Source organism: Acinonyx jubatus, chromosome A1 (assembly GCF_027475565.1).
Source record: "Acinonyx jubatus isolate Ajub_Pintada_27869175 chromosome A1, VMU_Ajub_asm_v1.0, whole genome shotgun sequence".
NCBI classification, from domain to species: domain Eukaryota; kingdom Metazoa; phylum Chordata; class Mammalia; order Carnivora; family Felidae; genus Acinonyx; species Acinonyx jubatus.
Window position 1 is genome coordinate 151022752 of NC_069380.1, and position 27985 is coordinate 151050736.

The window sequence follows — 27985 nt, forward strand, 5'->3', positions numbered from 1 at the left end:
AAAGAAGAGCACTCAAACTTAAGCATTCCTAAAAAAGGCCTAATACAATTCTGTTTGGAATTATGTAGGTTATATGCCCACGACCATGAGTAGGAGGAAGGACTATCTTATTGGTCTCTGTCAGGTTTACTTTATACTTGTAATTTTCTGTTTTTAAATCTAAAAACAGTCCTCAGTGCTTTGATAGTGGGTGATTTCTTAAACTATGCCCCATTAATCAGCCTTTAGACCATTTCAGAAATTCCATAAAATATCAATAAATATTCTTATATATAAATCTTTGTATATATGAGTAATTAAGATCATCTGTTGAGTACATTGGGTATTGAGTGGAAAGGACAACAGCTGCCTTCTTTATTACCCCTACTCCAAAGTTATATATAAAATTTTTATTTCTTCACATCCTCAGCAGGAATTTCTTTGGATTTTAACATCTCTCTCTCTCTCTCTTTCACCTGTTTTTCCTGGTCTCTAATTCTGTTCTATTTGCCTGTTTATGTACTAATAGCAGTTTTATTTATCTTAGCTTTAATATACATTTTATTTTTTTAGGCCAAATACTTTTTATTTTTTTTCTCTGAGCCATCTCATCTATTCTTTCAAGTATCTTTTCCATATGAACTTTAGAATCAATGAACTGAATTCCATAAAACAACTATTTTGATAGTTTTGGGTTGAATTCAAGTTTTAGGTTGATTTGAAAGAACTCAGCATCATTATTATATTGTTTTTCCATTTAGAAATATGATATACTTTTCCATTAATTTAGATCATCTTTTGTATCATTGCTTTAATTTGTGTTCCCTCAAAAGCAAACCCTGAGACAAGGATTTGGATGGAAGTAGTTTATTGGAGGAAGTGATCTCTGGAGACATAGTGAGAAGTGAAGAAGTGAGACAGAGAGAGAGAAGAAGGCTGGTAAAAGATGGGCTGACGAATGGTACTGCTTTGGGCAACTGGAGCTCAGTGCTGCTGGCGTCCTTCCTAGACACCGAGTTGAGCAAAGTTCAGGGTGATCGTCCTAAAAAGAAGTTGGGATATTCATTCACCGGCTCCTGTCCCTTGTTGTTTGAGTATGCTCTTGGGTGTTAAGTCTCCAGCAGTTCTGGCTTTATTCCTGCATCAGCTGATGGCGTCCTCAGGAAGAAAGATCAGTTGGCAAAAGAAACTCTTGAAGTGGTCTTGAAAGGGCCTAGGGGTCATGGAAGAGACACTGATAGCATTGGTCACAGTCACACATTAACACTGTATACGTTGTTCATATAGGTCCTGTATTTTTAACTTTGATTCCTAGGTATTGTTGCTATTGTGAATGAGGTCCCTTTTCTATTGTTTTTTTTTAATAGTTATAGCTTATACATAGAGATATTATAATAATATTTTAGATGCATGTTCCATAGCACACTTCCCAGCTCTGAGCACCAGTTCTGCCACTTGCTAGCTTGTGTACTTCCACAGATTGCCTCTCTGTGCTTCAGCCATTGGATTTGTAAAGGAAAATAGTAATAGAATCAACCTCCCAGGGTTGTGAGAATTAAATGGGTTAACACAGGTTAAGCAATTTTTAAGTTCTCAGTAGGATTAGTTGTTCCACTGCTATTATTCATATTATCATTAGTGGTAGTAAAAAATAAAAAGCTCTTAGTTTTTGAAGGTTACTCAGCTTACATTTTCAACTCTTACAATAGTTCTAAGAAGTTTTTTCTCCTGTTTTTTTTTTAAGAAGACAATCATGTTGTCTAGAAAATAGTGTTAGTTCTGAGTCTTCCTTTCCATTGTTTTCATACCTGTTACCTGGCTCCTGGCTCCAGGACAATGCTGAATAGTAGCAGTAATGGCGGGTATTGTCGTCTTTCTGTTTTTAGTGGCACCCTTCCAATGTTTCAACATTGAGTTAGGTCTTTGTTATTGGCTTTTGAGGTTGATGAGAAAGGTGCCTTTTATTCTAAGATAACTGACTATTTTTATATCATGAGTGAATATGGAATTTTATTAAATGCCTTTTAAAATTCCCCTTCTTTTTAAGGTGATCTAGAAAAGAGTTGTCTTAGTTTATAATGAAACATCTCCATACTTCCCAGTACTTATAACCTGCCCTATTTTGATTTAGTGCTTTAATATTTTTATTTCAACAGCATTAATTACCATCCTTGCTAATGATGATGGTCCTGGAGTCCTATCATTTAACAACAGTGAGCACTTTTTCCTAAGAGAACCGACAGCTCTCTACATACAGGAGAGTAGTGCACTATTGTATGTTGTTCGGGAACCTGCACAAGGACTCTTTGGAACTGTGACAGTTCAGTTCATTGTGACAGAGGTAAACTCCTCAGTGGAGTCCAAAGATCTGACCCCTGTCAAAGGCTACATTGTTTTAGAAGAAGGTGTTCGTTTCAAGGTATAGTATGAGGCTTTAATGCCCCTGCAGGTGGTTCTTTTTTATTGCTGAGTAGCACTGCACTCAATAGGCCATTATTTGTTTATCCATTTTTCTGTTGATAAACATGTGGGTTGTTTCTAATGTTCTTTAATCGGAATAAGTAATATTTATGAATAATTTTCTCTTAGGGGAGTACCCTGGGTCCTAAAAAGAAAAAAAAAGTTCTCCCAGGCTAGATGACAGGCAAAGATGATTACATTACCATGTGAAAGTGTTACAGTGCTATATAGTCTGCATAGAGTGCTGGTGGAGAAATTTGTTCTGCAAATAGGGTAGTGGAATGTGCAAGTAATAAGGAAATTGTACATATTGCTGTTGTAAATGTTAACTATTTAGGTAACATACTTCACTTTATATTATTTTTAAAACAAAAGCTAAAAAACTCTAAACCATTTATTATAGTCACTAAGCCCTAGCCAGTCATCCTTTTGGCCACAGTTTCATTAAACAAAATATAATTGCTTACTCTAGCCTGCTTATTTGAGAAGCCTGTATCCTGTGTGAATAGAAATAGCTTATTGGAGAAGAAATGCTGGATTTGGGGTTAATTATAAATGTGATCTGTACTTATGGAAGTTTACCTTCTGAAACTTCCTTTTCTGTATATTGATAATTTTCTGTCCCCACAACTAAATTTTATTCATTCATTCATTCATTCATTCATTTTAAAGTTTATTTATTTATTTTTGAGAGAGAGAGAGAGAGAGAGAGAGAGAGGAGACGAGCAAGAGAGAAGGAGAGAGAGGATCCCAAGCAGGTTCTGCACTGATAGCACAGAGCCTGTCACGGGGCTCAGTTGCATGAACCGTGAGATCATGACCTGAGTTGAAATCAAGAGTTAGACACTTAACCAACTGAGCCACCCAGGCGCCCCTAAATTTTATGTTTTAAAACACAGTTAAAGCTTAAAATTGCTAACTACATTTGCGTAAGATTTTTCAAGCCTGACATAAAGTATAATTATAAAGTAATGTATTTAAAATTATGTTTTCTAAAAACAGTCTACCTGGTAATCACTTTTCTTTGTGATCAGTTTGTGTACACTTTAACTCATTTTAAATTCGTATTTATTTACATGTCCAATTTTTTCATGTTTTTGGAAATTTGAAAGTTTAATCACTTAAGAATACTTATATCTTGATATAGATATAAAAGAATTCAAATTTTAAGTATTTGATGAATTTTCCATTGCTTTACATTCACAGGCATTTTCTTCTTTTTAAAAATGTTTTTAATTTAATTAATTTAATAACCATTTTTATTTTTATTATCTTTTTAAATTATAAAAATTATTCATTATAATTAATATATAATTATATATTATATAGTATTATATATTATATAAATATTAATATATAATATATAGATGTCTATAATAAATACACATCTATATAAAATATATAATCTTCCTAATTACAATAATTGATCATTATTATGAATTACATTAATATAATATAATAATTAAAATATAAGTTATATTAACATTTTTTTCTTAAAAGACTCTTTTTCACAGTGTTTAAAGAACTTTCTGCTAATTAGGCAAATTAAACCTTAGAGAAAATTGGATTAAGTAGGATTTTCTTTCACTTACGTAACGGTCTTTTTCCCCATGTTTTTATTTTGAGGTATAAACAGTAAAATTCAAAAATCTTAAGTACATGGGTCATTAACTTTCAAAATATATATACACCCATGTAACCACACTCAGATTAATATATTGAGTATTACCATCACTTAGAAGTTTCTTTCTTCTCTCTTGCCCTCACCAGAGAAACTACTTTCTGGTTTCTGTCATTGAAGACTCGTTTTGCTGATTCTTGAGGTTCATATAAATAGGTGCCATATAGTATGTACTCTTTGTATCTGGCTTCTTTTGGCCTACGTAGTTTTTGAGATCTATTGAGTTGCGTCAGTAGTTCGGGTTTTTGTTGTTGGTGTTTTTTTGTTTTTTTGTTTTTTGCTTTTTTGAGAGAGAGAGAGAGAGAGAGCTTGAGCAGGGGAGAGTAGCAGAGAAAGAGTGAGAGAGAGAGAGAGAGAGAGAGAGAATTTTAAGCAAGCTCTGTGCTCAGTGTGCAGCTCGATGTGGGGCTTGATCTCACAACCATGAGATCATAACCTGAGTCGAAATCAAGAGTTGGATGCTTAGCCAGCTAAGCATCTTTTTTATTGCTGAGTAGCACTGCACTGAATAGATCAGTATTTGTTTATCCGTCTTTCTTTTGATAAACATGTGGGTTGTTTCTAATTTGTGCCTACTATGGCTATAATTGCTTTTTTTACAGTGACTCTTACACTAGAATGAGACTGATGCAGTTATGTAGCTAGGCAGGATAAAGAGTTAGCAAACATCAGGACCTAAATTTATTTTTTTAATCTCAACATTATTTTTAAATGTCATAAAATTTATTTTTAGAGACTTCAGTGCAATATATCACAGTGTTGAAAATCTTGAAAGTGGTAACTTGAAACACTTATAACTATTACATATTATGGGGATCAGGATTAAGATAAAAAAGAAGCGATCTTTTCCAAAATGTATAATCTTGTTGTCAAAAATGTTTAGCAGATTTCTTTGTATGTGTATTGCAGAAATACTGAAGTCTAGTAACTTTACCTTTTAATTTTGTTTTCAGGCCCTACACATTTCTGCCATATTGGACACTGAACCAGAGATGGATGAGCATTTTGTATGCACCTTGTTTAATCCGACTGGAGGTGCTAGACTGGGGGCACATGTTCAAACCCTGATAACAGTTTTGCAAAACCAGGCCCCTCTGGGGTTATTCAGTATCTCTGCAGTTGCAAATAGGTATAGTTTATTCATAAGGAAATTGTCAAGTAGGAAATATCTTTTGACATAAAGAAAATGCAGAGGGAAATTGATCTCTGACTCTTTTAAAGGGTACTTTTAAAATGAGCTCCAGCAGATAGATCCAGAGAGGCGTTATGCCCTCTTGTGACAAGGAACATCCAAAACCTAATCATGTCCTGTATAATGGTATTATTAGAATTCTTATTTCCTTGGAATTCCCACTTTCAAGTGAAGGCTTGTACAATTTTGTATTTTCAGTGATGGTAAAAAGCAAGAAATGGTATAAAAATATTTAGCTGTTCAAACCAAATGAATGACTCTTCATACATATATTAACATGATTGTAGTTTGAAATTCCGCTGGAAGCTGACACATATTTGATTTTTTATTTCTTAGAAATAGTCCAGTAGATCTAGTTTTAGTACTAAACTAATAATTTTTGGATTCATTTTTTTCTTTTTGATATGCTGTTGATTCATATAAGAGGAAACTTAGGAGTGACAAAGCTTTATTTTTTAGAATATATACTATGAAGTTATTGACTCTGAGTATTTCTTAATACTTAAGAATGTACTTAGTATATTTTTAAAACCACAGTATCAGATCATAGTACTTTTTTAATCTTCATAAATTAATATTTTGAGCTGTAGGGGTCTAATTTTTGTGCTGTGTGAAATTTGTGGATGGATCTCACCTTGGCTTATGTAAATTTAAAAGTGTATTAAATATATTCTAGCAATGTGATATATATATTCAATATGTAGAAATTATAATCTGCTTTCTGTAACTTTTTTTTTTAGAGCCACGTTTATAGACGTTGAAGAAGCCAACAGGACTGTATATTTAAACGTGTCACGCACTAATGGCATTGATTTAGCTGTGAGTGTGGAGTGGGAGACAGTATCTGAAACAGCCTTTGGCATGAGTACGTTTGGTTTCTTGTAAGCACAAAATTTTATAACCGAGAAAGATCGCATCTATCAGATTTAATTTCCCCCCATGAATTGTATCTTATGGATCTGTTGAAAATGGAGAACAGATGTCTAATTCTTTTATTGCAGCCGCAAATATTTATTGAGAGTCTATCATGTGTCAGGCATGATATTGAACTCATGATGCTTAGAATTTAGGAGGAGACAAAAATAAACTCAGTAAGTAAAACTCAGTATGTAGTTTAAAACTGTAATAAATGTTTTAAAGGAGTAATTAAGTGCTGTGAGAACACGAAGGAGTGCTTCCCAAGAGTATCAGTGTTTGAACAAGGATTGAATGATGAGTGATGTTGATTCTGCAAAGATCTGAGTTGGAGGAACATGGAGGGAAGATGGGAAACTATTGAGGCACAAGTCTAGAGGCATAAAAAAGTGTAGAAATGATGAACTGTAGAGTGGACTTTGGAGTTAGAAATAAGTGGGAGAGTTGACTTTGAAGAACTAGGTAAGACCTGATCATTGAAGAGCTTGAAGAATATGTTAGGTACTTTAGTCTTTATTCTAGGGTTAATGGAAAGTCTCTGAGTGGTTCATGCTTACAGGAGGGTTGCCAGGTATATTTGTGGAGTGGCATAATCTCATTTGCATTTCAAAGATATCATTCTTGGTACTGTGTAGAGAATGATTTGGCAAAGAAGAAAAGAGAGGATGAAAGGAGACAAACAAAAGGTCAGCCTATGGTCGTTTGGACAAAGTGATGGATTGTGTATGAAGGAGATTGTAGAGATAATTACTAGATTTTTAGCTTCCGTGGTTGCATGGAGAGTCATACTTGCCAGTAAGAAAAGGAGTAATGGATGAGGGCTAGGTGTTATTTTGGTGAGAGGGAGTTAAATATGTGATTTAACACATTTTGAATATGAGTTACTTTTGAGAAGACATTTCTCTAGACTCAAAGGAACAGAAACTTTTGCAGAGATAAATTTGGATATCTGTAGTGTGTATGTTGTATTTAAAATCATGGAAATTCATGTAAAAACCTGGAAGGAGGGACTGTAGGTAGAGAAGGGAGGAGGACCCAGACTGAGCTCTGAGAAGGCTCAAATTGAGTTACTAGGGAGAGGAAGAGGATGAAGCAAAGGAGACATAGAAGACCTAGTGTGAGAAACCCAAGGGAATGTGGGATTGCAGACAGCAGCAGAAGAGTGTTTGAAAAAGGAAGGAGTGGTAACTGTGTTAGTTGCTGGTGTAGAAGCCCAGTAAGATAAAAACCAAAAAAATGTCTATTGTGGTTAGCAATAGAGAAGGAATAAAATAGCAAGAGCTATTTGTATAGAGGGATAGGAACTGAAATAACATTTTGAATGGAGGTAAGGGAATGGAGACCTCAAATATATGTAACTGTTTGAGGTTTGACTGAGAAGGTAGGACCTAGCAAAGGTAGTGATGTGGTGTAGGACTCAAGGGGTTTTGTTTATTCATTTGTTTAGTTTGGAGAGACCTAAGCATATTTAAATGCTGACGGAAAAGGCCTAGTAAGTAGAGAGTGAATATTTAAAATGGAAAGGGTTAGTAGCGGTATAATTTTCTAAAAGACAGGAGGTGATAGGATCCAAAAAGGAAAGAGTATGATTTCTAATTCAGTTATCTCATTATGGTTTGGAATCTGCATGTGTTTTTGGAAGTACTTGTGAGGGTGTATGTTGGAGATTCTTAAATGTCAGCATTATTTATTTTTCATTCACCATCTTCCTGCATTATGGTAGGGAAGGATTAGGCCAGATGGTAAGGACCTTAATGTAAAACATTCAGACTCTTAATGCGAAAGCTGTGGTGTACCTTTAAAAGATGACAGTAGGAATTTAGAACACTTATTTTTAGGAAAGGAAATCACTTTGAGGCATTGACATGACTTCTTGAACTGGTAATCTGAAAATGATCAATAATTTATAAGGAGCCTAGATTTCAACCTTGACATTTATTCTTATTGTTCACATATTAGCTAAAGTTTAAAAAGAAATTTCTTTGGGAAACTGGTATGATAATAAAACGTAGAGCTTTTTAAAAATTATTGCTCATGGGATAGGGATTTTTTTTTTGTCTTTGTTTAAATGTGCAAAATTTTGGGACATGTACCTGTGATAAGGTGATTAAAAACGTGACAGCTATTTAAAGTAGGTGAGTCTGTTTTGGTGTTCTTAAATATATAATGTGTAAAGCAAGAAATCAGTGGATGGGCATAGTTTCAAATTAACAGTGTAAGTTTTTAAAACTAAACATTTAGTGTGTTGCTATAAAACGAGATTATTTAAACACTTCTCAATTATATTTTCATCATCTTTATGAAAGTTGATAAAAATCCTGTTGAGCATATTTCCCTTTAAAATATACATTTAGTATTTTAGGGGTGCCTAGGTGGCTCAGTCGGTTAAGTGTCCGACTTCGGCTCAGGTCATGATCTCGTGGTTCGTGGGTTTGAGCCCCGCGTTGGGCTCTGTACTGACAGCTCAGAGCCTAGAGTCTGCTTCAGATTCTGTGCCTCCCTCTCTGTCTTCCCCTTCCCCACTCACTCTCTGTGTCTCTCTTTCTCTCTCTCAAAAATAAATAAACATTAAAACATTTTTAAATATACATTTAGTATTTTAAATGCACTTTGGAAAGGTCTATGTAGATTTAGAATAGAGTTTTAACAATTTTTAAAAGTTGTTATTTTTAGTTATTTTTTAAATTCTCTGGCTTATATTTTTTGTCTTATACACACACACCATTTATGTCTTGTAACAAACTCACTAGTTGAACTGTTTAAACAATAAACTTGGCATAAAGATTTGAAGGGGTTTTACATTAGCAAATCATGATTTATGTTTTTCAGGGGGAATGGATGCTGTGTTTTCCATAGTTCAAAGTTTTTTGGATGCATCACCTTCTGGTTGGTGTTTCTTTATTTTGGAAGATTCAATTTATGGTGTAATGTTAAGAAAAGTGTCTTCTACTATTTATCGATGGCAAGGGATTTTTATACCACTTGAGGTAAACATCAGTCATTTTATAGTACATAAAATAAAATGTACATGTAAATATCAGATGACTCATGAATTACTGTTATTCCTTATTTCCTAGGATTTAAATATAGAAAATCCTAAAACTTGTGAGGCATTTAATATTGGTGTTTCCCCTTACTTTGTGATTACTCATGAAGAAAGAAATGAAGAAAAGCCTTCCGTTATCAGTGTGTATACATTCACATCTGGATTCAAATTATTCTTGGTAAAAAATGTCTTCATTTTTTGTAGATTGCTTTATTTAAAAGGAAAATCAGATTTGTAAGATCTAAATGGAAGATAATATATGTTCTATATTAATATGAAAAGAAGCTTTTTGCAAGTTGATACACATTTTAGCAGAGTGACTTTATCCGGGATATTTTTGTCTCTCTTGAAATGACACCTAAGTATGCATTCCTAGTGTTCAGAATGATTTTTAAAATTTTGAACTTCAAATATTACTCATACTATTAGTGTATTAGAGCCTTTCCTAGTTAAATTCGCCTTTAAATATTTTTTCCCATGGTCTTATCTTCCTTGCAGGTACAAACGATCATTATTTCGGAAAGTTCTCAAGTAAAATATTTTAGTTCAGACAATCAAGATTATTTAATTGTTGCAAGTCAAAGAGATGATTCTGAATTAACTCAGGTTTGATTCTTTTAAAATGAATTTTTAAAAAATATTTGAAACTCGTCAAAGGTGTAGTCTGTAAATTTAGTGTAAAAAAACCCCATTATTTGATGGTGGTAAAATAGTAAAGTAGAATGTAGATATTAATTATTCACAGTTAATTTTTAAACATTGGAATTATAAATATTGTCTTCAAGAGGCAGACCAAGTGCAGTAATAAGCATGAACATTTAATTAGAGTTTAATGGCTTTGGAAAACATTATGCAGAAAAATCATGTAACTGGACAGATGGTATCACTAATAATTCATGATTAGCATTGCCAAAGGGGCGCTTAACATCACCCCCAGAAATTCCACATTTCTCTAATTAACTACATCTCATAATCCTAATAATACTTATTTGATAATTTTCTCACTCCTCTGACTCACTTACCTGTTTCTCATTGCATTTTCAGCTGATGACTTTGTTGAAATGAAATCTACCAGAAAGGAGCTTAGTCATCTTGCCAAGACCAAATTCAGAAACCTTCTTGAAACCCAGTCTTGTTCCTCCATCCCGTTATGGAAAAAGTTTTCCTTCTATAACAACCAGGCTCCTCTTGCCATAAGAAGGTTTAGTTATTCCCCTTGTGTCTGGCATCACTAGTGTCTCTCTCTGTCAAATTATTGCAATCAGTGTAAATGCAGGATCTCCAAGTTTCAAAAGAACTTTCTCTCCTGATCTCACCCCCTTCTACCTTCTGTTTCATTTCTTTTCTCCCTTCTGTAGTAAGACACGGTGAAAGAATTGTCTACCAGCTTTTGTCTTTCCTCGTAGTCATTGATGACAGCTGGGTTGCAAATTCACTGGATGTTTTTTTGGTCATTGTCTTATGCTGCTTCCTATTAGCATGTGACAGTTACCTCATCCTCAAATTTAAACTGTCTCTTCTCTTCATTTCTTTTTTTTTTTTTAATTTTTTTTAATATTTATTCTTGAGAGAGAGAGTGAGACAGAGCATGAGCAGGGGAGGGACAGAGAGAGCCAGGGAGACACAGAATCCGAAGCAGGCTCTAATCTCTGAGCCAGCAGCACAAAGACTGACGTGGGGTTCGAACTCATGAACAATGAGATCATGACCTGAGCCGAAGTCAGATGCTTAGCCAGTTGAGCCACCCAGACACCCTTCTTCTCTTCATTTCTCAAATACCACACATGTTTACCTTCTGTCTCTCTGTGTCACCCTTTTCAGTTTCCACTGCCAGTTCCTCCTCCCTTTTCTGAACTTAGATATCTTGGCGTTTTTCAGTTTTAGTGTTTGTTCAAATTTCTTTTTCTTTTTGTCCAATCCAGGTACTTTTATCAATCCTGTGCCTTTAGGTGTCAGCTATAGGCTATCTTCCAATTTTCTTGGTAGCCTTTTCTCTAATTTCTAGACTTACATATCTAACTTCTTGTTGGCATCACTCCGTAAGTACCTAAGTTTAATAACATATCCCAAACTTAACTTTGATTTTCTCTTTGAAACTTGTTGCAATGCTTGCTTTCATCTCAGGAAATAGCAACCTCATAAATGCAATTGCTCAAGACCAAATGCTGGCATTCATCTTTCTTGATTACTCATTTTTATTCATTCACATCTAATTTATAACTGTTTTTGATTATTTCTCCTAGTAATGTTTTGAATACAGACATTTCTTTCCATCTCTTATTCTCACTGCCTAGTCCAGGTCCTGTCATTTCTTTCCCACACTGTTGGAGTAGCCTCCCAGCTGCTCTCAGAACTTCTCTGACTCCTCACATCCCTTATCCATCAAGTAGCTGGAGCAGTCTTTTAAAAATAATATTTCATATTATTCCTCATTTTAAAACTATTCAGTGATTTCTAATTATATGTAAAATAAATTCTAAGTTATTTAATAATGGACTATAAGTAGCATAACTATATTTCTGTATCCACTCAACACAGGACTGGATTATATCAATACTGTCCCTTTTGCTCTGTAAAGGATCCCAGTGATAAATTATATGGTCATCTTCACAAAAGATATCTCATAATCTTACCTCTCCAGTCTTACTGTCTTCATTCCTTAGCACTATCAACTTCCTTCTAGTTGGACCATTCTTCATTCAGCTTATGACAAACATTTTTTGCCTTAGAAAATTTTCCATGTCATTCATTGTCATTCTTTCCAACTTTATTTCCCTAGTACACCCATAATTCTCTATCATATCATCCCAGTTGTTATCTTCAGCATTTGTCTCAATTGAATAATCGTACATTTATTTATCAGTGTTTATTGTTTGCCTTTTCCTAACAGTTAGTAAGATCCATAAGGGAGAGGCCACTCTATCCATAATTCCTAGCATAATGCCAGTCTCACATAAGATTTCCAGTTGTTGACTGAATAAATATAATTCTGCAATTGACCAGATTGTGTAAGAAACCAGGTAGATTCAGGATCTTCTTTTAATTTTAAATATGTGAACACTCACCTTAAAACCTTGTATGCATTGCCACCTTCAGGACTAAAAATTTTTGGTCTTTCTTTTTATATTCTATTGCTTGAACAGTGGATAAGGAATGATATTACAGCATCAGAAGGTTTCTTACCCACAACTGAAATTTTCATATATAAGTAACTTCTCTCCTGTTTTTAGCTTTCCTTTTCTCTTTCTGTGACTTGCCCCTACCCAGATGTATATTTGAAATTGATTTATTTTCATATAACTTCTTTTTCACTCATTCTCTGCGTGTGCTTATACACACACACACACACACACACACACACACACACACACGCAGCAGTGAGAGAGCGTCAGTTTTGATATTTTCTCATTTATGAAAGTATCCTCCTAACTAAATAAAGGGTACCAGGAGAGTAAATAAATGATATTGGTTAAAATCACACAAGTACTAAATTCCTACTCATGAAGGGTTTTGTATTTTAACATTTCCCACAGGTCTTCAGATGGAGCGGAGAAAGCTTCACCTTGCATCAGACACTTCCTGTCCGAGGTGTGCTGAGCATAGCCTTGTTCACCCGAAGAGGCTCTGTGTTCTTAGCCATTTCCCAGGTTAATGCCAGGCTAAATTCCCTTTTACTCAGATGGTCTGGCAGTGAGTTTATTAACTTTCAAGAAGTGCCAATTAGTGGGACAACACAAGTTGAGGCCTTGACTTCAGGAGATGATATTTACTTAATCTTTGCCAAAACTCTCTCCCTAGGTAAGAAGATATTAGCATTTGCCATATATACATTGTGGTTGAAATTTTATAGCATTCATATAGTAGGATCTTTATGAAAACACGTAGCTCTTGGAATAATTTTTTAGCTAATCCATTTCTTCTTTTCTTTAATGTTTATTTTGAGAGAGAGAGAGCATGTGCCCACACATGTGCAGGGGGAGGGGCAGAGAGAGGGAGGAAAGAGAGAATCCCAAGCAGGATCTGCACTGTGAATGCAGAGCCCAGTGCGGGTCTCCATCCCATGAACCGTGAGATCATGACCTTAGCCAAAACCAAGAGTCAGATGCTCAACTGACTGAGCTGCCCAGGTGCCCCAGCTAATCCATTTCTTGATGGATAAGGTATTGACTGTCAGCTACAAATGGATTTTAGGGGGAAAAAACAGATTTTAAGTGTTATATGTATAATCTTTAGATGACAAGCTATCACATTAAAGTTATATTAAAATTTGGGATGGGTATGTAAAGTGGAAAGATCTATGAAGATCTTATATCAGAAGTGCAAACAGATAACATTTTATGTGACTGTACTTGGGGAGCCGTGGGTAATTTATAGTAGTAATAAATAGTGCTCAGCGACTTTTGATAAGACTGTTTCAAAATATTCTCTGAGTATGAATATGCTTTCTTTTGCCTAGTGGAACTTTCTTAGGTAAAACTTAAGCATTCCTAAAAAAACAAACGTGTGTCACTGTTCTTTAATATCAGATCATGATTTGATTAAGCAGTGGCCATATTTCATGTAGTAAATGCAAAAAAACATTTGAAGTGTTTCCTACCAAGTTGTGTTATTATTTAAATAAATGAATTTGGAGGAATGTCCTAACTAATTTTGTTTTTAAATTAAATTAAATATTTTTATAATTTTTTTACTGTGTAATTTCGTCATTTTTTTCCTATAACTTTTGCCTTCAGATTTGGCTTTTATTCCATTATTGTAGGAAATCAGAATTCAATTGATATTTTCATCTGGGAGACAGGACAGTCTTCTTTCAGTTATTTTCAATCCCTGGATTTTACTACCATTAATAGGATCTACGCCTTTACACCAGCTTCAGGAATAGGTAAGGGTATTTAAACTAGTCTGAAATGCAATGTATAAAGCTAGAATAATTTTAATCTTGTTGAGTTAGAGATAGTATCACTTTGCCAGACACTGGGTCTTTTAATAAGGATCTAAAATCAAGATCTTAACAGTACTATTTCTGGAGATCCTAGAAATTCAAAAGGACTAATATTTTTAAATGGGAATTGTGCTTGAGAAGAATCAGAATAACTGAAATGTGTTATTTTAGACATAATAGTGAGCATTAATGAACATATTAGTGAGCAGACAACATTAATACATTTATTTTGTCTAAAGAAAAATGAAGAGTGACATTGCATATAGTGTATATTTTAAATATGAAAGTATAAAAGGATAACAGGTATCTGCATTGAAGTATTTTTAAAAAGTCAGAAAATGGCTGTTCGCTCTCCCATCCTTCTTCCAGTCTGATCCTTTCTTGACTTTCTGTGCTTTAATATACACATCAGAAACATAAGCAATATTTTTACTCACAGTTGTTTCAGAAACAAAAGTCCGTTAGTGAGAAACCAAGGGGTGAATGTTGTCTGGAGGCTGTAGGAGCGGGGTTGGTTATTGCAGGGTTGGTGAAGAATCATTTAGGTGGACCAGTGGCAACAAGGCATAGAGGCCAGCAGCACTTGGCCTATTGAGCTTGTGGGGCTGCCTCCCCGAACAGGTGTGAACAATGCAGGGAGCAGGCTCACTGAGTCATCATGTCTCCTGTTAGGGTGCCCAGAGGAACTTGGAAGCCAAACCAAGTGACTTAGCAGGTGAGTCTGGATCAAAGCCTCACTTTTAAACTGAGACATAGGAATTTTGTATGGATCAAACAGCACCATTTATTATTAGCCATTATATATAAGTTATTGTTTAAGGTTATGAAGAATTCTTTCTTTTTTAAAATTTTTTTCAAGTTTATTTATTTATTTTAATGGGCAGGGGAGTGGCAGAGAGAGAGAGAGAGAGAGAGAGAGAGAAAATACCAAGCAAGTTTTGTGCTGTCATCACAGAACCCTTTGCAGGGCTTAATCCCATGAACTGTGAGATTATGACCTGAGCCAAAATCAAGAATTGGACGCTTAACTGACTGAGCCACCCAGGCACCCCTAAAGTTATGAAGAATTCTGTACCTTCAAAGGTCTGGTTGGAGAAGCAAGAAAAATATTAAGATAATAATTCAAGATAGAATTCCAGTCCTATTTGCTCTGTCATTGGTGGAATTGAAGTGGGTAAGAGGTATCAGGGGGAGCTTGAGCTCGGCCTGGGTGGGCTGGTAGGAAATGTTGTGCGCAGGAAGGAAGGTGTGAGCAAAAGAGAAAAGTGGAAGTAGACATGATGCTGAGGCACAGTGAGTCAACCAGAGTGGTAGGGACAGAGGATTTGACTCAGCGTAGTGGTGGTAAGGTTGGAAACACACTAGCATCTATACAAGAAGGTCTGGAATGTCAGGTTCAGGATTTGATATGTGTTTGGATGGTTCAGTGGTTCCCCAATATTTTTGCCTTAGGAACTTCTCATTCTCTTAAAATGTTAAGGAACTCAGAGTGCTTTTGTTTGTGTGGGTTTTATTTACTAATATTTATTGTATTAGAAATTAAAAAAGAGAAATGTTAAAGATACTTCTTAATTAAGCATGAGAGCAATGAACTTACTACATGTGAACAAAAATAACATGTTTTATTTTTTTAAAAAAAGTATTTTCTAAAAGAAAAACCTTTGTACAGAGAATGGTATTACTTTCTTATTTTACAAATTCCTTTAATGTCTTGTTTTTTATGTCTGTGTCTGTATTCTGTCTACTGCAATATTATCAGTCATATGGCCTCCAGAAAATCCCACATACACTCAACAAAGAATGAGAATGATGTAGAGAAACGGTATCTTAGTATTACTACAAAAATAGTTTTGACCTCACAGACCCTCTTGAAGTATGTCAGTGACTGTTAGGGGTCTGGTGACTACACTCTGAGCATTATTAGGGTAGAGAAATCCTTGAAGGCATTTCAAAAGCAAATGATGATCAAAAACATGTTTTCTAATTCCACCTAGCTTTGGTGTATGTAATATGCTGGATGCAGAGTTTGCACCTTCACGGACAAGAGTTAACATAGAAGCCTCTGCAGGGTTTAGAGAATGTGGCATTGAAGAAATCAGCCAGAGGTTTAGATTTTGGAGACATCAATGCATTCAGGTAGTTGAACTCATAAAAGCTAGAATCTACTTAGGATACTGAGAAGAGTAGAGGATTTAGCACAAATATAGGAATCTGTTCTCCCAGTTTCTCTCTTAGGTGCCTGACTGCAGTTTTCTCATTCAGGCACTGTAATCTTTAGACCCTGTCTCCTTCAGTTACCTCACCTGCTGAGCAGGAATCAGCATTATTTATCTCTCATTTTTTTATGGATTATCTATCTCATTGTGCTTTGTTTCCCTGTGCCCTCTTCCCTCCTCAGTCCCATGTCCATGCTACTTTCTCCCAGACCCTGGCCACCTGACATCTGGACCATTACATCATTGTCTGGCCTCTACCTTAGGCTCACTGTGCTGTCAGAGCCCTGTGTGTGTCTCTGTTCTGTGCATCCTCTTCGTAAATAACTTCTCTTGACTTGTCGTGACACCTCTCTGACGGGTCGTAGCTGTGACTTTCTTATCATTCACTCAGCAGTTGATTTACTAAATAAATTATGTATCTTTCACCATGTATTTGTTTATGTCTACTTGTCCTTTAATTTTGTTCCTTTATTAGTTTTGCTTTTCTTACACCTCAAGTTTTCAAGTGGACTAACAGTATCTACTTGAGTCACTTATTATAATTCAAAATAGTTTCCTAATGAATGTTTTTAAGGATGACAAGTGCTGCCTGAATGGGTTATTAATTGAAGTTATAGAATTCTCTTTAAAGATTTTTAAAGAAATAGAATAGGCACACTTTCTAAAAGAATTTATGAAAAATTCTGCCAGAGGCTTGTTAGGGGACCCATTGTGAGGTCTCTTTATTTCTTTTGTTTCTGTGACTTGAGGTTGTAGAAGTATGAAAAGATTGTAAGTAATTATTTAGAATGGCTTATTATAGATCCCCTGAAAGCTGAAATTATGCATTAAATAATATTCAAGGACTTTCTTATTTTGAATATGTCAAATATTAGATTGGAGCCATGACTGTGAGGATTACATATTTATTCTGGTTAATGACTTGACAGAGATTATTGGGTGGTGACAGAATTCTTTAAATGCAAGAGGAAGAATGGATATGACAGAGAAGGCAAGGACATATACACTTATCTTTCTTTCTTCCTTCTCTCCTTCATTATTTAATAGAGTTTTTAAAATGCCAGTTATGCCAGGCATAGTGGTAGGCCCTGAGGCAACAAGGACAAACAAAACGAGTTCTAGTCCCTGCTCTGAAGAAGTTTAACATACAATAGGGAATGGGGGACATGATATATAATCATACACAAAAAGCTTCTAGGTACAAACATAACTGTTGTCCAAGGATACGGTGCTCTCATAACACAAAATAGAGAAGACTTGACCAGGTCTAAGGGATGTCCAGAAAGCTTCTTTAAGGAAGAGGCATTTAATTAATGCTGCTGGAAAGACACTGATCCCTCCCTTTCTCCTTAACTCCCCAATACTCTCAGCTTCACTATCACCTTTGAAAAACCATCATCTTTGGAAATCATTTGGATGAATTCATCATTCTCTTCATTCCTGTGGAGTGACTATAAGAAGCCCAGGCCCCCTCTAAAGAAAGCGGCTGTCATCTCATCTGAGTGTGTCCTAGATCCCATGAGCCCTAATTTCCAGACCGGGGGCACAACTCTTCCCTCCCCCAACTTCCTACACCCTTCCACAGTGCCTTCCAGAACAGACCCAACTTTTCTCGTAATTTCCCTCACCTCTTTGCCCTGGAACCTCGCTCTAGCACTCAGCACTCAGTCCTGGGACTTCTCTATCTACACTCCTTAAATGATCTCAGCCAATTGCCTTCCTTTGGAATACTCTTATTTGTTTGCTTATGGTTTTGATAACTGGAAGGGAATTCTATAATCAATACCAGTTAAAATTTTGTTCTCCAGAGGAGAGATTTAGGATTTTTTTTCTTTTAAATTCCCTGGCCCACTTCTGTGATCTTGAACAGTACAAATGTCTATTTTCTGAGAAAACACTTTCTGCATACATACTCTACAGATTTGAGCCCCCTACGTTTCCTACTCTGAATGTCTGATTATCTTTTTGTTGCCTTCTCATATTTCTCAGATTGAGAGGAAATGAATAGAGTGTATCTCCAACGATTAAGATACATAATCAATCAGTGATGCTCAGAGTACTTTAGTTTATGATTTGGTTGAGCCTGTAGAAACAATTATTGATTCAGCCTGTAGAATCATTTAAACTTGGGAGATGTTGAGATCTGTCTGAGAAATTTGCTCTTTACTGAATGTCCCCAGTTTAACAAAGCTTTGTGAAAAATATGTCATCATTGTTAACATACAAGTTTATTGATAACATTTTTCTTGATTTTTACCTTTTATATGACATTTATTAGACTGCAATAGCACTTAAATAATTACCATAAAGAAACATAATGAGTAATTCTTGATATTTAAGGATTTGGAATCTTCCATTGTAACCTTATAGGCTGAAATGTTCATGGTTTCTGGTTCTAGTGCTGTTTTAATACCCAACCCATCTTAGTTGATATCTTTATGTTCCCATGTGTTTCTTCAAGTACTAGAATTTGTGCATGTTTCTGGATGGTTTCTCAGTTTTAAGCCTGAAGATTGCTTAATGGTAAATACAATGTAATAAGCTCCCTTTCTCTGAATTTCCCCTTATACAGTGTACTAAGCCCCTTTACCCTCCATGTTTGCTAATATGTACCATTGCATTGAATCATTAAGAGCACATTTTCCTACTAACATTTCAAAAAGCATTGGCAGCAAGATCATAAATTTGTTCATATCCTTTGGCCTAATTACCACCTTTAAGAATTTATCAAATGAAAAAAATTAATAACTGTCTCTAATTCATCTTGAAAAGTTAAATAAAAATAATAAACATTCAATGTAGAGAACATTTAGGCATTTTTTATTAAATAATTTTTTTTTAACATTTATTCATTTTTAAGAGACAGACACAGAGCATGAGTGGGAGAGGGGCAGAGAGAGAGGGAGACACAGAAACTGAAGCAGGCTTCAGGCTCTGAGCTGTCAACACAGAGCCCAACCTGGGGCTCGAACCACGAAATGTGAAATCATGACCTGAGCTGAAGTTGGACGCTTAACCAACTAAGCCACCCAGTCACCCATGAACATTTACGCATATTTTAAAGATCAATCCTGTAGATTATATATGCATTAAAACTATAAATTTGAGTGCTTTGTAATAACACCTAAGAAATGCTGTATAAATTTAAGGTTAAGATTTATAATTAAGAATTTTTTTGTAATTAGTCTGTGTACTCATGGTTCATCATGAATTCATATGGATGGTGGCTGGAAAGGAAAATACAAAAATGAAGCATTTAGTGATGGGATTATACATCTTTTTCACTTTTAAAAATATCCTCCCATATTACCCAGCACATAAATACTGATGAATGCAGAGAGTCCACAATGCATTTGGGTTTCACTCTCCAGTGATTTTTTTTCTGTTTTAATGTTTATTTATTTATTTTGAGAGAGAGAGCTGAGGAGGGGCAGAGAGAGAGAGAAAGGGAGAGAGAGAGAATCCCAAGCAGGCTCCATGCTGTTAGCGCAAAGCTTGACATGGGTCTCGAACCACAAACCGTGAGATCATGACCTGAGCCGAGGTCAGGAGTCAGATGCTTAACCAACTGAGCCACCCAGTTGCCCTATCCAGTGATTTCTTAAGTGGAAATAGGTTTATTGTTAGGCTGGTTTGATCATTCCACAGCATTTAAAAAATTACTATTTACATTCATTTCAAATAATATTTTGATTTTCAGAAATCAGATCATATTTAGTTAATTCAGACACCAAAGTGGAACTTTGAGAGTTGAAAAGACTTTGTTTTGGTCCTACAATAGGGAGCATGTGAGATAATATTCACATTTTACTATAGTTGCCTTTTCTTTCCTTTCCATAGTCCACATACTTCTTATTGGCCAAGCTATGTCTGCACTTTACTGCTGGAATTCAGAGCTGAATCAATTCTCTTTTATTCTGGAAGCACCTTCTGCTCATGATGCAGCTTCTGTTACAGTAAAGTCCCTTAATTCAAGCAAGAATTTAATTGCTCTAGTGGGAACCAGGCACTCACACATATATGAGCTGGCCTACATCTCCAGCCAGTCTGACTTTATTCCTAGGTATGTTCACCATTTTATACGGAACCTCTTTATGCTTACCATAGTTTTTATAGGGCACCTAATTTCTAAGTGTTTATTTAATGACTGAAAAAATATAAAATATAAGGTTAATTTATAATCTAGAAATTTGGTTATGTTCCATATTACTTATATATATTCTATCGAGCTAATCAGTATTTTAAACATTTTGGATTAAAATTTTATTTATGAAATGTGATTTTTCCAAATGATTAGTATTAGTGTTCTGAGAATTTTATATGTAATCTACTATGTATATGCCTGAGATTTGTTTCAGCTGTCTTATTTGATGTGCTTCTTATGCTAGTTCAGGTGAACTGATATTTGAACCTGGTGACAGAGAAGCTGTAATAGTGGTAAATGTCCTTGATGATACAGTTCCAGAAGAAGAAGAATTCTTCGGAGTTGAGCTTAAAAATCCCAAAGGAGGAGCAGAGATTGGTATTAATGGTTATGTAAAAATAACTATTCTGTCTAATGATGATGCCTATGGAGTCGTTGGATTTGCTCAGGTATAGATCCCACACTTAAAAGTCAAAATGATTTATTCATTGTATTTATATGTTTGATGTTGTCAGCACTCAGTCCTCCTTTGAGTATCTTAAGCCTCTCTTCCTTCTCTTTCCCTGTTTCACCCTGACTGTGCATTTTAAGGTGTACTTAACTGATGTCTTATAATTTATAGTCCTACACGCTGAACCTTCTGAATCATCTTGTCCTAAACTTTTTTTTTTTTTTTGTGCTGATTACTCTTATAGGATTGAATTTGAAATGTTCCCAGTTGGCCTTAGTCCTGGAGTTTGGCTCTGCTATTAGCCTTATCTCTAGAGGGTAATGATGAAACAAGTCCCAAATAGACTATATACTGTGTTTCATCACACACATCACCTACAAATATATTACTGTCTTATGTATATTGAGAGAGAGAGAGAGAGATTTATAACTGTACTTGCATTGTACACATGGAGGTGCTTTCCCCTGAAGAAAGAGAACTATTCAGATATTCTCAGGTTGACTTCCATCTCAGAGTTCATATTCCTTTATTCATGAGCAAAAGGACACCCTTTTATATTGCACCATTTAGCCTTGTGTGCAAACTCTATCCTGATTTCTTTTTTTTTTAATATGAAATTTATTGTTAAATTGTTTTCCATACATCACCCAGTGCTCATCCCATCAGGTGCCCTCCTCAATGCCCACCACCCACTTTCCCTCCCTCCCACCCCCATCAGCCCTCAGTTTATTCTCAGTTTTTAAGAGTCTCTCATGGTTTGGCTCCCTCCCTCTCTATAACTTTTTTTTTCCTCCCCCTCCCCCATGGTCTTAAGTTTCTCAGGATCCACATAAGAGTGAAAACATATGGTATCTGTCTTTCTCTGCTTGCCTTATTTCACTTAGCATAACACTCTCCAGCTCCATCCACGTTTCTACAAAAGGCCATATTTCATTCTTTCTCATTGCCAAGTAGTATTTCATTGTGTATATAAGCCACAATTTGTTTATCCATTCATCAGTTGATGGACATTTAGGCTTTTTCCACAATTTGGCTATTGTTGAGAGTGCTGCTGTAAACATTGGGGTACAAGTGCCCCTATGCATCAGCACTCCTGTATCCCTTGGGTAAATTCCTAGGAGTGCTATTGCTGGATCATAGGGTAGATCTATTTTTAATTTTGTGAGGAAGCTCCACACTGTTTTACAGAGCGGCTACACCAGTTTGCATTCCCACCAACAGTGCAAGAGGGTTCCCATTTCTCCACATCCTCGCCAGCATCTGTAGTCTCCTGATTTGTTCATTTTAGTCACTCTGAGTGGCGTGAGGTGATATCTGAGTGTGGTTTTGATTTGTATTTCCCTGATGAGGAGTGACGTTGAGCATCTTTTCATGTGCCTGTTGGCCATCTGGATGATGTCTTTAGACGAGTGTCTATTCATGTTTTCTGCCCATTTCTTCACTGGATTATTTGTTTTTCATATGTGGAGTTTGGTGAGTTCTTTATAGATTTTGGATACTAGCCCTTTGTCCGATATATCATTTGCAAATATCTTTTCCCATTCTGTCAGTTGCATTTTAGTTTTGTTGATTGTTTCCTTTGCTGCGCAGAAGCTTTTATCTTCATGAGGTCCCAATAGTTCATTTTTGCTTTTAATTCCCTTGCCTTTGGAGATGTGTCAAGTAAGAAATTGCTATGGCTGAGGTCAGAGAGGTTTTTTCCTGCTTTCTCCTCTAGGGTTTTGATGGTTTCCTGTCTCACATTCAGGTCCTTTATCCATTTTGAGTTTATTTTTTATCCTTATTTCTTAACTAGAGTTATAGCTGCAACTATCATATATCGTTCTCTGAAATCTTCTGCAAATAAGGAAAACCCAGCTCAAATTGTCTTAAACACCAAGAACATGTCCACAGAGAAGATAAGCTTCAGAGTTGGGTGGATACTATGTCAACATGGCTCAGATTCTTTCCATCTCTCCACTTTGCCAGCATAAAGCTGGTTCTTCATCTGGTTGTTTGACAGCTGATGTTACTGTTAGGTCTACTGCTTTCTTGTTCATGTCCAGTTGGGGAGAGAGAGAAATGTGGCTCTTGGAGTAAGGAAGAGATTTCCCAAAAGCTTCTGGAAAACTCTTCTCATCTCTCATTGAACTAACAAGGCCACTTATGCAACTGTTCATTAATTTATTTATTTGTGTAGCAGTTTTTTTAAACAAACACCTGTGTACCAGATGCTCTTTCAGGTGCTAGAGATATATCAAAAAGTAAAATAGTAAAACTCTTTATCCTCATTGTTCTTAAATGGTAGATGAGGCAAAGGGAGACAGTGGACAAGAGACATCTGTACTGTATCTGATGGTAGTATGTGCCATGGAAGAACGTTAGGCAGGAAGGACAGATGGAGATTGTGAGGGAGGGGGTGGGGATTGTGTGCAGAGAAGTAAAACATAGGCTATCAGGGAGGGTGGCATTGAGGAAGTGATATGAGGACGAAGGTGTGTAGGAGATGGGGGAAGAACATTCGAGGCAGGGGGAACCAGCAGCAACAGCCGAAGCCCTGAAATAAGCCTTGCCTATCTGGTGTAGCAAGGAGGCCACTGTGGCCGAAGTCAATCAGGTAGAGATGAGGCCAGAGAAATTGAAGGGCCAGGGCCTTGTTTCAGGCATCCCCAGCAGCACCCACAGTTTTGATGACTTACTAGGAGGACTCAAAGGACTCAGGGTTCTGTCATTCTCATACTGTGATTTATTACAGTGAGGGGGATACAAAACAAAGTCATAAGGGAAAAGGCTTATGGAGTGAAGTGCAGAGGAAACTGGGTGCAAGCTTCCAAGAGCTCTCCCCAGGGGAATCACACAGGACACACTTAATTCCCCCAGCATTGAGGTGAATGCTGACAGTATGTGAGATGTGTTACCAACTGGGGAAGCTCATTAGAGACTCCGTGCCTGGGGTTTTCCCTGGGTACTGTTCATGCAGGCCCTCTCAGCCTGGCACATGTCACAATTCCAGACTCCCAGAGTGAAAACAGGTGTTCAGTAAAAACTACATTGTGTATATAGCACAGGCACGGAGAGCCACTATGAGTTCCAGGAATGGTTAGAATCCTCTTGAAATCCAGCTTCCTAGACACCAGGCAAGGGCCAACCTCTGAGCAGCCTTTGAAGGATAGCAGGGAGGCTACTGTGTGAACTTACTCCTGCATAAGCCGCTGATTACCATCATGAAGTTAGCCACTGAGGGAATGGGTTGAAGTGGGAGAGCAACATGACCCGGCTCACATAACCATTTTGGGGGTGCCTGGGTGGTTCAGTGGGTTGAGCCTCCAACTTCAGCGTAGGTCATGATCTCATTGTGTGTTTGGGCCCTGTGTCAGGCTCTGTGCTGACAGCTCAGAGCCTGGAGCCTGCTTCGGCTTCTATGTCTGTCTGTCTGCCTCCCCCCTGCTCACGCGCTGTCTCTCTCAAAAATAAATAAACATTAAAAATTTTTTTTAAATAAAATAAATGAACTACTCTGGCCATAGAATTGACACTAGATTGTAAGTGGGTAAGGACAGAAATTGACAGGAAACTAGTGCAGTAATTTAGCAATAAACCACAGAATTACGGGAAGCAGGAATTTTCCTTTCAGTGAGAGATGTACAACTTATTAAGAGCAGGTTTGAGAGCTGAGATGAGGAGTATTGGATGTGCTAATGTCCTGAATGAGTCCTTGAAAGTGTTGTAGGATCACCATGTTCCTCATTCTGGCCCATCTCTGCAGATACAGGCAGGTCAGCTTTTCCTGAAGCACTTCTGCCCAGAAGAATTATAATGTGAGCCATATATATAATTTTAGTTTTTTAGCTCCAGAAAAAAAAATAGAAATAGGTGAAAATATTTTTAGTATTTTATTTTATTTAGCCTGATATATTAACCAACATAAAATGGCTGATGAAATACTCTATACTCTTTTTTTCATACTTTGTCTTCAAACCTCCAGTGCATTTTGCACTTATAGACCAGTCACGTTACAGGTGCTCAGTAGCCACCTGTGGCCACTGGCCACTGTGTAGGACAGTACAGCTCTAAGGCGTGAATTGTGGTGGAGAAGATTAGAAAGAAAGAAGACTACCTTCCCCACCAGGTGGAAACATGACTTGTTTCCTTACTTTCTTCCAGTTTCTGTTGAAATAACAACTTACCAGAAAGGCCTTCCCTGATTGAAAATTGTTAATTCCCCACCATCATTCTGTACCTTTTTTTTTTTATCCTGCCTTAGTCTTCTTTATGGAATTTATAGTGGCCTAATTTGTCTATTGTCAAGTTTCTTTTTCTAGAATGCAAGGCTACAAGAACTGAGATACTGTTTTGTTCACAGCTTTATGCCAGAAAAATGCCTGGTACACAGGAAGTGTTTGGTATGAATCTTTCATAATGCAGGGGAGGGGACAGAACACTCCCATGGCTTTCTCGGGCCATAGATATTGACAGGGCAGAGCTGGAGACCTTGGAGCAAGAGCCAACATGCTCTGCTGTGTGGTCTTATCCTCTTGTCGTTAAACCTTGCTGCGCATGGAGAGCACATTCTATTCCTTAACTGTTTAAGCATGGTAGATTTCCTCTTTTTTTTTTTAATTTTTATTTATTTTTGGAGAGAGAAGAGCATGAGTGGGAAGGGGCAGAGAGAGGGAGACACAGAATCCGAAGCAGGTTCCAGGCTCCAAGCTGTTAGCACAGAGCGTGACACAGGGCTCGAACCCATGAACCGCAAGATCGTGACCTGAACTGAAGTCAGATGCTTAACCGACTGAGGTACCCAGGTGCCCCAGATTTCTCTTTATGAAGCTTACTCCAAAATTATCATAGAAACATCAAAGTACTGTGGTTTAATCTTTCCCAGTAGATAATATCCTGGGTTCTTTCAGTCCATTCACTAGAATTTCTCAGTACAGGCCTCTTGTGTCTGGACAAGCTTGTTGTAAGATAAGATTTAGTTGTCAGAGAGTTTCTTCATAATTTTCTGGCTGTATTAAATCCTTGTTTTACTAACCCTTATTGGTAGAGGGCATGGAGCCTGAGAGGCTTCTCTTTGAAAGGCATTGTATTTTATGTACAAATTATATACATATTTTATTTTATTTTTTTAAAGATTTTATTTTTAAGTAATCTCTACACCCATCATGGGGCTCGAATTTACAACCCTGAGATTTACTTGCGTATTCTACTGACTGATCCAGCCAGGCACCCCATATGCATATTTTAAAATCAAGATATTTTCTGTAGAAATGTTTGAATGCTTTGAGCAAGATTTTATTACTATGTAACATTTGTAACAATATGTTAAAAATGCAGTGTAAAACACTGCCAAAGGAAAGGCTATCTACTCAAATTAGCCTTCTAAATAGAAGCTTTAAGAAATTCATGGAGGAATTTATTTTCAGATTACCATAGTAAAAAGACAAGAAAAAGAAAACTATTACTGGGAAGATTGTTAAAAATCTTTATACTCCATATTCTTCCTTTATTGCTTATAGATAAACTAGGGGTGTTGTAAGAAGGGATTCTTTTGAATATTGATTTTGAGGAAAAGCTCATTCAGCAGCTGGCAAGAGATGCTGCAAGTGTTGGAGGAGGAGTTCCAGTCACACTAAGGTAGAAATCAGTCTGGGACGAAGGAAAGACACCAAGAAGCTTAGGTGAGAAGAGAGTGTGAGATTCTAATACCAGAGAAGGGGCTATTTCTGTCAGGAAAAATAGTTGTAAAGACTAGGGACTAAGGATGAAACATCATCAGTGGAAACAGCACAGGCTGTAGAGTATATGAATTCAAGGATAATCACATTTCAGAGTGTATGAATTCAAGGATAAAAGACGTTTGTAAGTGAACAGGAAGAATGCCCTGATTCTCACTGGTGTTTCTACATTTGGGTGGGACCTTAAAGTCCACATAGATCAAAAACTTATTTTACAAGAAGGAAACAAGACCTAGAGGGATTGCCAGAAGTTGCACAGGGGGAGAAGATTTCCTTCATCTCCTGACTCTATGTCCATTCATTTCTACAAATTTTATATACTATGTATAATACTGTCAAAAAGTATATGCTCTCTGGATATGAATATAACATATGTTTGTTGAATAAATTTGAAAATTACAGAAGACAAAGTAAAAAATAATCGTCTAAAAATTAGCATTTTAGTTTACTTTAACTTAGCCTTTTACCTATTCACACATGTATGTTTTTGAAATAAAATCATGGCTATCTTATACTGCTGTTTTTTTTAACTATTGTTTTTCACTTATATCACGTTTTTGTGTTACCCAGTATTGCTTAGTACTATGAAGTTTGCACATGCATAACAGCACGAAATAAAAGTGTACTTAGGTAATGTCCGTTAATCCCTTGTGACTTCCTGTGTGTTTTTCAGAATTCATTATATAAGCAAGTGGAAGAAATGGAGCAAGATAGCTTAGTAACCTTAAATGTTGAGCGCTTAAAAGGAACATATGGTCGTATAACCACAGCGTGGGAAGCTGACGGAAGTATTAGTGATGTATTTCCTACCTCAGGAGTGGTACGCAATTTACAAAATTATAGGAGAGTCACTTCTAAATTATGGTTACTGTTGATGCCTGCCTTATGGATGAAGTGTTTGAGTTTGACCATGTCAGCCCTGGATTCCTACTAATCATTGTAGAGAGGGATACAATTTAAGATTAGTTTTATTGTGATTTTTGTTAGTTTTTTTCTTTAATACCAAAATTATCTATAAAAAAGTCATCCCTTTTTAGGTTCAGTACATCAGTTGGCCAGATTGTAGATGTGTTACACTGTCAGAAAGATAAAACCAATTACACTGGAGATGGAAATGTTTCAAGATTTGTATAAAATGGAACCAGTAAATAGGGAATGAATCTATGTAAGATAGGCGTATGAAAAAGTAGATCAGAATTGCTGAGTGATGTAGGTTTAGTTTTCTGTAGATAGACTTTGAGA

At 36.3% G+C, this 27985-nt stretch overlaps 1 protein-coding gene across 4 annotated transcripts in view; it reads left to right on the forward strand.

Annotated features, from left to right (window-relative positions):
• The window catches only part of ADGRV1 (adhesion G protein-coupled receptor V1), a 556802-nt gene that overhangs the window by 143019 nt on the left and 385798 nt on the right, over positions 1–27985 (forward strand). For all 4 annotated transcript variants that reach the window (XM_053224888.1, XM_053224896.1, XM_053224893.1 and 1 more), the window contains 11 exons: positions 2136–2398; positions 5074–5249; positions 6053–6177; positions 9057–9214; positions 9305–9451; positions 9772–9879; positions 12807–13071; positions 14033–14155; positions 20272–20494; positions 20820–21024; positions 27417–27563. In XM_053224888.1, coding sequence (XP_053080863.1) covers positions 2136–2398; positions 5074–5249; positions 6053–6177; positions 9057–9214; positions 9305–9451; positions 9772–9879; positions 12807–13071; positions 14033–14155; positions 20272–20494; positions 20820–21024; positions 27417–27563 — 1940 coding nt within the window. The remainder of the gene's footprint in view (positions 1–2135; positions 2399–5073; positions 5250–6052; positions 6178–9056; positions 9215–9304; positions 9452–9771; positions 9880–12806; positions 13072–14032; positions 14156–20271; positions 20495–20819; positions 21025–27416; positions 27564–27985) is intronic.